General features: G+C 38.2%; 1 protein-coding gene across 1 annotated transcript; it reads right to left on the bottom strand.

The window, feature by feature from the left end:
- Nucleotides 1–10,469: 10,469 nt before the first annotated feature.
- LOC149049475 (uncharacterized) lies at nucleotides 10,470–12,219 on the bottom strand. Its single transcript, XM_089196341.1, has one exon. The coding sequence runs from the start codon at nucleotides 12,029–12,031 to the stop codon at nucleotides 10,730–10,732; it is 1,302 nt and encodes a 433-aa protein (XP_089052467.1). The 5' UTR covers nucleotides 12,032–12,219; the 3' UTR covers nucleotides 10,470–10,729.
- Nucleotides 12,220–12,556: the final 337 nt, after the last annotated feature.

The following is a 12,556-nucleotide window of genomic DNA, read 5'->3' as shown; positions in this document are numbered from 1 at the left end:
TAAACATCGGGTGTTTCTATTATTTATCGCTTAGGATTCGATTGTCTCATCGAAAAATTACTTAAAAGATAAAACGGTAAAAACGAACGATAAAATCCGACGTTTCGGAGTAGTCATGACTCCATTATCAAGGTAAAAGTTTAAAACATGCAAATAACAGTATTTAAGCGATGTGGCGCGAAAAATTAACATAATAGGTGCGAAGATTATACATATACTTTCGCACGAATAGAGTCCGAAACGTCGGATTTTATCATTCGTTTTTACCGTTTTATCTTTGAAAAATTATTTACATCATAAATGATGGACGAAATAAAGTCTTTGAAACGCTCTAACGCAATTTTTACCGAATCGACGAAAGGAAAAAAACCTACGAAGTAGAGCATGGGAACAAATGCTGTAAGACTGTAATGTTTGTAATGTTAATGTCGTGGATGAGTTAACATTACAAACGAACAGAACAGAACGACCTAACTTCACTAATGGATCCAAACCGACCAATCACGACTGACCTTCGCCACTTGAGTCTTACAGCCAATAACATCACGGCAAAACTGACCAATCAGTGTACACAAACCGGACTAAGTACATTCGACTGACAACAACCTTTCACTTGACTCTGATGATGACTTCCGTTCAGGTTGTCGAAACGTCAGTCATCACTACCGACACAGTCCTTTTCAGGACTCCACTCAGCCGGACGATCAAACTACACTATTACATGTTACCCCCGGGTTCAAACCATTTACTGTAAAGAAAACTCTATTTGGCGCTCATCTTTGAATGTATTTTTCATCGATTAACCGCTCTTGCTTCAAGTTGTTTCTTTTCTCAACTGTTCTGCTTAATATAACACTTCTAAAGATGGGTTTTTTTGTGGATCAATGGGAAAACGAGAACAGCATCTTTCAGTGTTGTAAATGAAAAGAAAGTCGTTGGCGCTGTGGAATTAAAAGAAGGGACAATTAGCAGTTGACATATTGACTGGTTCAAACAACGATCGAGTGGTCATTTATAAAGCTAGGATTTTGAAAGTTTGTGGTGAGTAAAAATTGTGATATTCGTTACGTGATCAAAATCTTACCAAAGAATAGATATAACGGCTTGAATAAAGCTTACGTAACGCTCGGCACAACTGAAACTCGAATAATTCTGAGAATCGAATTGGTCACTTGCTGCAGTTTCCTACGCTTACACTTTACAATGATATAAATCTATCAGCAAGGTTTCAAAAATTACTTTAGTCACATTTGGGAACATTCTGATCTTGCTTTGCTTTGAAAAATTCGACTAAAGAGAGAGCAGAATTTAAATCACTACCTTCTTTGTCAAATTTTTGATAACGTGAATTATTGAAGTTTTGTCTATCTTCTATTCTTTGATATACCACAGCCAATTACACTGTAAATGGCTGCATAAATAATGAAGAAAAAGTAATGTGCTGAGTTGTGCTGTTATTCTTTAAAAGTGTTCGGTTAAGAAATTTGTTAATGAAACAACGTCGAACACATGCTGGTTCATTGCAAATAAATTGTGAAATCTTGATCACATATATTCTGTGTATTCATATACTGTTTGATGTTACAATTGGAGGTGTCAGTATGTTCTATAGCTAGTTGGAAAGTTTTGGACCCTGAGTAGATTGATGGGGTCTATAGCTCACCAAGAAAATTTCATCCCCTTAATTTGAAGGATTAGGTTACAAAAGGAATTGACAAGATATCCCATCTGGTACATTTCATAAATCTGTGGTCTCCAGTGTTAAACAGGATCCCACTAAGGATTTTTCCTGTGGGAAGCCATCTGAAATTTTATGCAGGGTCTAAACTGGGATTCGCAGGATCCCAGGTGCAATCCCGCCTGGGACATGATTTCCAGGGTGGGAAACTATCTGAAATTTGAGGCAGGATCCCAAGAGGGATTGGTGGGATTCTAGCACATCCTGAGAAAGCACATCCCACCTGGGATATGCTTTCTCAGGTGGGATGCTATTAGGAATTTAAGGCGGGATGTTCCATAATCCCAGGTGGGATCCCACCTGGGACACACCTGGGATCCCAGGTGGGATTGGCGGGATGCTATTAGGAATTTAAGGAGGAATCTCAATTGGCAGGATCCCATGCGGGATGTTCCATAATCCCAGGTGGGATCGGCGGGATCCCACTTTATATTTTTACCTGGGTAAGGTAAGTAAGAAATACCGTACTTTTTAACTGATACACGTGGGATTGTTTTACCTGTTCAGAGCATGCGTTTTTTTTAATTTTCAATTCCTGGTTCTATTAAATTACACTCGACTCCCGACATCTCGAACCTTCAAGGCAAACTGAAAAGGTTTCGAGTTATCGGGAATTCGATCGAGTTAACGGGAGTTGAGGATACACGCACTGATGTACCTTAAACCAACGAAGCGTGAACTGAACGAAAATTGCTTCTAGGTTCGAGTTAGCGAGGGTTCGAGTTATCGGAGGTTTGGAGGATCGGGAGTTGACTGCATTAGGAAAAGGAGTTTCACGTCTGGGTTTCTGTGTGTATTTTGAAGAAAAAAGTTTTTTGCAAATAGAAATCCGTTGTGTAACAATGTCAACGTATGGCAGCACCACGTTTAGTTACATCAGCGATCGGGGGTTCAGCGAGCTCTGGAAAGAGCTCCCGATCATTGACAGTTTGTTGGAAGATCGAGGGTTCAGCGAGCTCTGGAAAGAGCTCCCGATCATTGACAGTTTGTTGGACGATCGAGGGTTCAGTGAGCTCATAAGAGAACTGCCCATCGCATACAGATTGCTGGGCGAACGGGGATTTAGGATTTAGTGAGCTCTGAAAAGAGCTCCCGGTCGAAATTTCCTCAGTCCACAACCGTGCTTCATCCCAAAATAAACAGCTTTAAGGTTGGAGAAAATATTTAATCACATAATGTCTGCTTCACAAATTTCTAATTTGCTGCTCAGTGTGACACTTTTATTCACGTTTCAAATGTTATCTTCAACTCATGCAACTTCAATAACTTGCAATACTCCTTTAGGAGTATAGGGAGATTCCTGGGAAGTAGGGTTGTCTTCGAGCATATTTTTATTACCTCTACAGTTTCACACCGTATTAGCTTAGGGAATATCTTGGGTATAAATACATGGTTGAGCAGCTGGAATTTATTCAGTCTACAACTGTGCTTTATCACAAAATATACAGCTTTAAAGTTGGAGAAAAAATTTCATCATATAATGTCTGCTTCACAAAGTTCTAATTTGTTGCTCAGTGACACTCTTATTCACGTTTCAAATGCTATCTTCAACTCGTGCAACTTCAATAAGTTGCAAAAACAACAAAGAAGGTTCCGAGAAATGTAAATAACAGTATGTCTTAGTTCTCTGATATATTCCTAATTATAACCCTTGAGTTGTAAATCTAACTCGAAGAAGACAGCTATCAACAAAGTGGCAAGCAGTTAATTAGATTCGCCGGTTAAAAAGTGCTGATAATTTACTCGCTGCTTGTTTCTTTTACTTGACTTTCTTTGTTTCATGGTCTTTCCCCAATATCCGTAATCAAACCAACCAAGCTTAAATTATTTTTTGTTAGCAGCCAGGAATTGTGCTGAGCAAGAATCAGCGGTGTTTATACAATCTACCCTGATAACAAAGCTCCCTTTGATGTATATTGCGACCAGACAACAGCTAATGGGGGATGAATAGTGATCCAGAAGAGACTATGTAACATTGTTGATTTCAGCCGCACCTGGGATAATTATAAAAAGGGATTCGGTGATTTCCTTGTTCGTGAATTTTGGCTGAGATAGATCCAACGCCTGACGCAAAACAAGACAGAAAATAAACTCTGCGTGGATCTGGAAATAAATGCGAGCAAAATTGTGCATGGGGAGAATGAATGATTTGGTATCGAGAATGAGACAGCCTATTACAAGCACATCGGTAGTATTCATGTAAGCCAATCTACTATTTCCCAATAAATGATAATTTGTTTAGATAACGTTTTTATCACCAACCTTGCACATGTAGCAATTCTCGTAGCTATTCGCCCACCCTCAAACGACTGTGTGCCTTGAAATGTCAGTGTTATTCATGCATTTGTACATGGTTATGCATATGACACTCATGAGCCCAGCCCTAAACGACCCATTTACAAACAAGTTCCCTTTGACTTGGTGGCAGAGAATCCATCAGGTGACACAAAGACCTGGGATGTATAGAAAACTAGGTGTCAGATTTGACTCTGTAACTTTGATGCTTTGGAATACAAAAGTGTTTTCTGAAACATTACCTCCACAAGCAATAGTAGCTCGTGATTTTATACACTTGTAGATGCCAAAAATAGGCTAGAGAAAGGCTCTTAACAATTGCGGATCGTCAAATATGAAACTAAAATTTATTTAAGGAGGCTCCATAGGATTTCTTGACCGTGCGAGATTTGGTTGCGCCTGAAAAAGAGATCAAACGAAAAGACAACACAAAGATTGCTGACAGGCGACAGATGAAGCGACAGATTCGAAAGTTTACCCATGCACAGGTATAGATGTTGGCGAAGTTCCATTCCATTCTGTAATGTTTGCGACGAAGAAAATGAGGATCTTTCAAGCAAGATTTATCGCATTTTTTCCGGTGGAATCTCCTAAGATTTGCTGAACCTTTCGACATATTTCCCTTGTGCCTGTTGATAAGAGAAATTCATAGGACCAAATTTGAGATAGAGGAAGAAAACACAAAATATAAAATAGCAATGAAACTGCATTTGTAACCGCTATTTTTTCGGCTTTTAAATGATCGGCAGGACAAATTTCACATATTGAGAAAATTTTGGGAAATTCACCGAAGCATACTGAAGGAAATCAAAGCCAAATTATCACTGGCGAGCGCCTCTCTTCGTGGAGCCCTCGCTTAATAACGAAAATCATTTTGATAATACTTACTACAGCAAACGAAAGTCCGAACGTTGCCCGTCGCCCTTCTGATGGCTTTCAGTGACCTAAAAAAGCGAAAACATCATAATTTCCTAGAAAAACGATGCGCTGGCGCGCGCCAACATTGAGAAAAAACCCTAGTATGGAGCCTCCTTATGTTTACTTCTTATTTCTCCCTTTTTTTATGCAACTGCAACTGTTGAAGATTCTCTCTCCGATCATAATGGCAAGTTATTTAGTGCGTGAAACGGATTTCCAGCTAATCGTGATTGTGCACGGAAATATGGGGGAGGCTGGTGGTACCACTACATTAATGAAGTTTTGTACTGCTAATTGAAATCTTAACAGCATCTGTCCTCATTCTGGAAGCAATTGCACAATTCAGTGGGCAAAATTAACCCCTGAAGCTGATAAGAACGATCCCAAAACATTTGAAATGAAAATCAGACCAGCGGACTTTTCTTATTCTTCCTGAGGGTCCCGTAATTTTTTCTTCGGGAGGATTTTTTTGTTGAATAATTGTTTGTATGAAATAATTTACCAGATCCTCTTACAAGACTCTTAATGTTTTCAGGGGGTTTGAAAAAGCTATCTACTATTTATCAGGCAACGTGATTGATTTAAAGAGTCTTTTGAAGGAAACAAAACGCAAAATTTGTTTGATAGAGCTGAAGCTTGAACCGGTGAACTACATCTGACCCTGCTCTCAGTTTTAGATTTTAAAACAACCTACTAGAGGCATTAATTATAATTACGTTAAGTCGACTTTATTCTAAATGATTTATTTTAAGGCCAATTGTGAACGTTTTGAGAAAACGTTGAGATAAATGTTTTGTAGCAAATAAATGAAATCTTGAAAGCTTTTTGTATCTGTATGGATGATTTTTATTATGGTCGTAAACAGGCCTGAATCAGAAATTCGGTTTGGTTTTTGCTCCGCAGGAAAATGCACTATAGGTGCTACCTGGCAGTTTTTAGTTGGCGTAAAGCAATGTGGTGGACGTAGCCCGGGAACGAGGTTGAGTTTTGGCATCGAGTGTATCCTGGCTTGAAGTACTGGGCCGCGCATAAACGATTGATTAATTCAATCATCTTATGCAAAAAATTGGCGATAATTTCTTTAGCGGACGAAAAACCATGCTTTTCTGAAAAAAAAGAAAAAAAAAACTTGTGAAGGTCACTGCCACAATCAGTCTAAAAACTTGCGGTCCATAAAATGCCTGCTGTGGTATATCGTTCTGAGGTAGAAAACTTCAGATGTTTGTTATCAGATGTTAGCCAGAGAAAACCTTGTAAATGCAAAATAAATGCAAATGCAAATATTTATTGAGCTACTATGAGGCGATACTTGACTTAAAAATGGAAAATCGCGGAGGCAGAGAAAGATTTGAATTACAGCGTTAGAATTTGATGAATTTTGCAACTGGAAATTTGATAAACGCAGGATTCTATTTAATACTGGTTTTGAGGAACGCCCGAGGTATGCGTTTATTATTCTGCGGAGTTGGATGGTTACCATCATTCTGGATTTCTCCACGACTCAAGGTAAGTCACAAATTGACCTATTCCTTTTCTGTTGATTTTGCCGTGGCACTCAGGTCAGGCCCCGCGTTTCATCCAGCGGTTTTAGTTTTATGGCATCAGTTTGTTCCAAAGTCTTAATCGCCATAACCCTCAATATTATGTAAACAAGGTAAAGTATTCAACAGCGATTTTGCTAAACACGTACCGCAAGGCCTTCAATCCGTTCCCTCTGAACCGCAAGTCCAGCCAGAATATAGACTCCGTGTGTAGCCTCTTGTTTGATAAAAATTAGGAAGATCACTTAAGTCCCTCTGACTGTTTCATGGGTTTGCCAACTTTCACGAATTCAGCCAGCCCCACTGATGTTTAGATGAGGCTATGTAGACACGGAAAAAGTCATCCATTGTCTAAGTCAGTTTACAAAGAGCAGAAAACAAACGCGAACCGGATGTGGATAGACGGATTCCCTCAATGTGTGGTTCAAGTGAAAATAGAAGCAGCGGTTAGTGAAGCTCGTCGAAAACGACTGTTTCGATCCTTAAAATGATTGTTTTGTAGGGCCCATCAACACTGTTTAGAGAAACGAGGATAAATAAAAGTAATGATATATTCTGTATGTATTAGAAGTAGTTCTTGGAACTAGCCGCTACAGTTTTAGTCGATTTTGTAACATTGTATGGATTCTTTTTAATTTGGATCAATTACGCAAACAAGTTCATTGATTTTCAAGGTGAGGTGATCAAGAGTTGTCCTGAATAGAGAATAAATTAACGACAAAGTGATCTCAGAAATGGTTTCTTGTCTAAATAATTATTGACCTTTGAAATTCATTGAAGTGAAATAAAACAACAGCTTATCCAATCTAACATTGAACTTCAGACACCAATTAATCTCTCGATTCTGCACGTTTCTCAATTTCCCACATGGTGACCTTTTATAATTTAAAGAGACGATATTACATACTAGTACTGTGGTCAGCGAGCCGAACGACTATATACGCGTTTCAGGCACAATCGTGCACATCTAAGATCTTTCGTCCAAGCTTGTGGATATGTCAGTGTAACAACTTACTCTTTTACAGATGGACAACTCCAACAAGATACGATAATGTAATTTTTTCACATTGCCAATATTTATGAATGGCTGTTTCATTTCGTGCAAAAAATTAAATTTATTGCATCGCAACAGCTTTTTTTGTTTATTTAGTTGTTCAGCAAATAATTTACCACCTCTCACTGAAATTTAGTCTCCTCTTAAATAGTGCCAAAGAAATGTTTACATTTACAACAAATTTGCATAGAGGGCAAAAACTTGAATAGAAATTAAGAACATTGCGACTGCATTAACTTATTTGCCTCTTTCCTATCACTGTCGTCATAAAATGTATTCCTACTTCATTCAAAACAAATAACTACATTAATGTTAAAAACAAACAAAGCAAAACAAAAAAATTAGTCTCGCTGCGGTATTGGCAAACTATCAGTGACTCCTCTTCAGTTTGAGAGGCATTTACGTGATTCAGAAGAGACCTGCAGTAAACTCAGTCGTTTGGCCAATGTGATGAGTAAATAACAGGATTGGTAGAGAAAAAAATGGGTCAATTTGTGGCCTAAGATTTACAACGTTAGCTATCTATAATTGTAATGGTACTGAGGCTAGTGATAAGGATAATTTGCTAACTTACTTATAAGATTTTCAATGTTCAGCTGGTACTTATATTTCACTCTTCCAATTTTTATCCACGCATACTCAGCGTTAACAGTTGTGTCATTAGTTACTCCCATATCTACGCGAAGGTTGTTTTCCCGTCAAGCGGCGGATCTTTTCCAATCCAAGCCAATATTTGCCAATGAGGAAATTACCGAAGCCATGTTTGTAGTCATCCCAGGTGTGTTTGAAATCAACAAAGCCATTCAGCCTCTACTGTATCACTGTCCATCCTCAACCAGCTGTTGTCTGCTCGCAATATACATCAAAGGGAGCTTTGTCATCAGGATAGATTGTATAAACACCGCTGATTCTTTGACCGCCTTTGAAAACCTCGGCACAGTTCCTGGCTGTTCAAAAAATAATGATGATTAAAGTTTGAATAAACGGTTGTGAATATAAGGGAGTCATATATTTGAACTGATACAGTAATGAACACTACTTACTTAGAAGTGAAAAGAAGGCCTGAAAAAAATTCAGGCCTGTACGGGATTGGAACCCATGACCTCTGCGATACCGGTGCAGTGCTCTACCAACTGAACTAACAATCCAACTGGGAGCTGGTCACTGTGTTGGTTCCAAATAAACCCGTGAAGTGGTGAATAAACGGTTGTGGGAGTCATATATTTGAACTGCGGTTAAAGACGTGAATGTGAAAGCGATCTTCGCAGTAATGAACACTACTTATTAAGTAGTAGTGAAAAGAAGGCCTGGAAAAAATTCAGGCCTGTACGGGATTTGAACCCATGACCTCTGCGATACCCGCACAGGCCTGAATTTTTTTCAGGCCTTCTTTTCACTTCTACTTAAGTAGTGTTCATTACTGCGAAGATCGCTTTCAATTCAATTAAAGTTTGGTTGGTTTGATCAAGAGCAACAGAGAAAGAGCATGAAACATGAGCATGAAATTTCAAAGAAAGACAAACTCGTAGAGGTCAAGTAAAAGAAACAAACAGCGAGTAAATAATTAGCACTTTTTGAATTAGAACTTTGTGAAGCAGACACTGTACGATGAATTTTTTTCACCAACCTTAAAGCTGTATATTTTGATGAAGAAGCGCGGTTGTAGAGTACATAAATTTCAACTGCGTAACCTTTTATTCATTCTAAGGGTGTGAAACTGTGGGCTTGATGAGAATATGCTTGAAGGCAACTCTATTTCCTCTAAATACTCTTAAAGGAGGATTTTTGAAACTTTGCTTCTGTATGTCATTTCTTGAATGAACAGAGGAAGTTGAACGCGATGGACATGCGCACGCACTACAACCAGACAAAATATTTTACGATAAAATATTACCATCTTTTGCGAGTCAGAACAATAAACTCACGATTTATCGAAAAGTGCGACCTTTCTATGCTATTTACTTTTTGCCTTTAAGTTTGGGGGTAATTCACGGTGGCCAGTTTACGTTATCAACTCAGCTGATGATACTTTATTTCCCTGTTATACTCTCTAACCGACACATGCACCACAGTTTTTTTAGAAACGTACTCACTTCAATTATTTCTGAGCACATTGATTAAATGCTCTGTTTACTGTTGTATGGCAAACCGAAGTTATCATGTGCAATTAAATCGGAGTGAAGTAGACGTAATACTTAAGACTCAAGAAAGGAGTATTATGTTCCCTGGGGATTCCCGTTAGGTCAATGATGAGGTTGCACAATTTCAATGGGCAACGGAAACCTCAAACTCCTTTAAAAGAGTGAAATGTGTCATTAAAAGCACGCTACACTTGCATTAACCGGATAAAGAATTAAAAAGACAAAATTCTAGAGAGCTGCCCTATTTGGATCCTTTTATTTGTTTCATTTTTGCAGAACAATGTAAACTCACTATAAATAACGAAAAAACAGCTAATTATAATGGTAACGGATTCCGATTAATTAATGTTATGTGTAGCCAACCATGAAAGTGTAATGTCTAGTAAATATATATTCTTGAGTGGAAAAATTAAGATAATTTGCATGAAATGATCAGAAATCAATTGCTAATCGATGCAAGTCTTACTCAAGCTGCGTAATGATAACTCTGATTTTTTAACGGTTTGAATTTCATAGAAAGACTTACTTATGAAAGTTTTGAAATAAGCCGCGTAACGATCAGTTTCATGCACCTTACCTTTCTAAATTTTTTGCTTTGCTTATTTTAACAATTACATCAACATTTCAAAACTGTGTAATTTTGTTGCTTTCAGTGACGCGGAAACATTCCATTAAAATGTTCTGGCTTCGGGTACTTCCAAATTCTTATAGATATATATATATATATATATATATATATATATATATATATATATATATAATTTGCACAATGGAGAATGTGCTTCCGTTTTCAACGCTTTATTAAAGACCCGACGCGTTTCGGCATTTGCCTTCCTCAGGGGCCTTAACATGCAATTGTTACAGAGTCGTAATTGGTTAATTGTGTGACGTAGTACAGTGCATGTTGCTTAATTAAATGCTGAGTAAAATCTCTCGTAAACAATTAGTGTTTCTAATTGGTAAACAGTTTTAAAACCTTTATAACGTATGTTATAAACAATTTATGTACCTAAAACTTTATAAAGGTTTTCGCGTAAAAGCTTTATCCAGTTCTTTTGTTTAGTCCATATGGCTGAAAGGAGTTTAATGTTCTTTGCCAAAAAATCTCTCTTTCTCTAAGAACTTCTTTCTTTTTGTCGGTCTCTAAATGATCTTTTCGGATTTGCTCTATAATGGTTATGGTAACATTAGTGTTAAAGTCGTGAGTTCGTTTGTTATGTAAAAAGTGTTCCGTGAGTTCGCAGCTACTCACTCCCTTTTTAATATGGTTTCTGTGATTGTTTAACCGTAGGTTAAATGCAGTTTCGCTTTTACCAATGTATTGAAGTTTGCAAATGTTGCACTCGATTATGTAAATGATCCATGACGATTGGCAGTCCACTGTATGAAATATGGTATAGGTCTTGTTGTTATTGGGACTGGTGAAAGTTGTGGTCTGGTTGATCTTTTTACACCAACTACACTTCGTTCTTTCACATGCTCTACATCCCTTTGGTATCAAATTCTGAGGTGTTTCATTTACAAATCTTGAACGAACAAGTCTGTCTCGTAGACTTTTCGGTCGTCGGTAAGCTACTAAAGGTGGCTTGTTGAAGATGAGTGATAATCGTTCTTTTGATTTGAGAAAGTTCCAATTTCGTTTAGCAATTTCTGCAATAAATGTGGTATGGGGGTTGAATGTAGTAACCAGAGGAATTCGATCTGTTGGTTCACGTTCTTTGGTCTGTAAACATTCCTCTTGAGTCAATGTTAGCACTTTCTGCATTTCGCGGAGAACTTTGCGTTGTGCATAACCACACGCTACAAAGAAATCCGAATATTCCAGGATTCGTTTCTTCAATGTGTCTGTTGAAGAGCATATTTGCCTCAACCTCAAGGCTTGACTGTAGGGGATGCTCCGTTTCAGATGAGGTGGATGTGCTGATGTCCAATGGAGGTATGGATGAGTATCAGTTGGTTTCTGATAAACATCTGTACTGATGTTGCCTTGATTGTCCTTTAGAACGGTCGTATCAAGGAAATTCACTGAATGTGCAGAGATTTCGTGTGTAAACTTGATTGAGGGTGCTACACTGTTAAGGTAATTTATGAAATCAATCAAAGAGTCTTTATCACTTTTCCAGATAAGGAATATATCATCTATAAAGCGTACCCAGAGTATGATATGGTCCATCCACTCTGTTTGGTACACGAATCTTTCTTCAAGTCTACCTATGTATACGTTTGCAAAGTTGGGAGCGACTCTGGTTCCCATGGCTGTTCCTTTGATTTGAATGTAGTGTTCATTGCCAAAGGTAAAGTTGTTAAGCTTAAGAACCTTCTCGAGGAGACACGATAATGTCATCGGTGATGGCTTGTTCTGGTTCGTTTTGCCTAGCTCTTCCTCCACAATAGTGAGTCCTTCGTCTGTGTCTATATTCGTATATAGGCTTGATACGTCCAGAGTTGCTAAGTAACACTTTTCGGGTAACTTGCCCAAACTCCGTATTCGCTTAATGAAGTGTGTGGTATCTTGTACGTATGACGGTAGCTTTTCTGCTATAGGTCTCAAAAATTCGTCCACATAAGCTGATAGCTTCTCCGTGTGGCTGTTCACGGAGGATACTACTGATTGTTAACTTTGTGTATTTTGGGGAGCATATAGAATATAGGAGTCCTTGATTGTGTTGGTCTTAAGAGTTTAGCTACTTCTTCTTCTAATTCTCCGTCGTCCATAAGTGTATCTAAGCACTGGTTTATGAGCTGTTCGTGTTCAAGAGTGAGATCTCTTCCTACTCTCTTGTAATATTCTTCATTGTCCAGTTGGCGTTTAGCCTCCTTTACACAGTCCTTTGCATTCATGATGACCGTAGCTCCGCCTTTATCTGCG

This window comes from Pocillopora damicornis, chromosome 2 (assembly GCF_964200805.1).
Source record: "Pocillopora damicornis chromosome 2, jaPocDami1.2, whole genome shotgun sequence".
In the NCBI taxonomy this organism is placed as follows: domain Eukaryota; kingdom Metazoa; phylum Cnidaria; class Anthozoa; order Scleractinia; family Pocilloporidae; genus Pocillopora; species Pocillopora damicornis.
Note: the sequence above shows the minus strand (reverse complement) of the source record. Positions and strands in the feature narration are given on the sequence as shown.

Excerpts from the sequence above, each read along its gene's own strand:
- LOC149049475 (XM_089196341.1), bottom strand. The coding sequence starts at position 12,031 with ATGACATTATCGTGTCTCCTCGAGAAGGTTCTTAAGCTTAACAACTTT.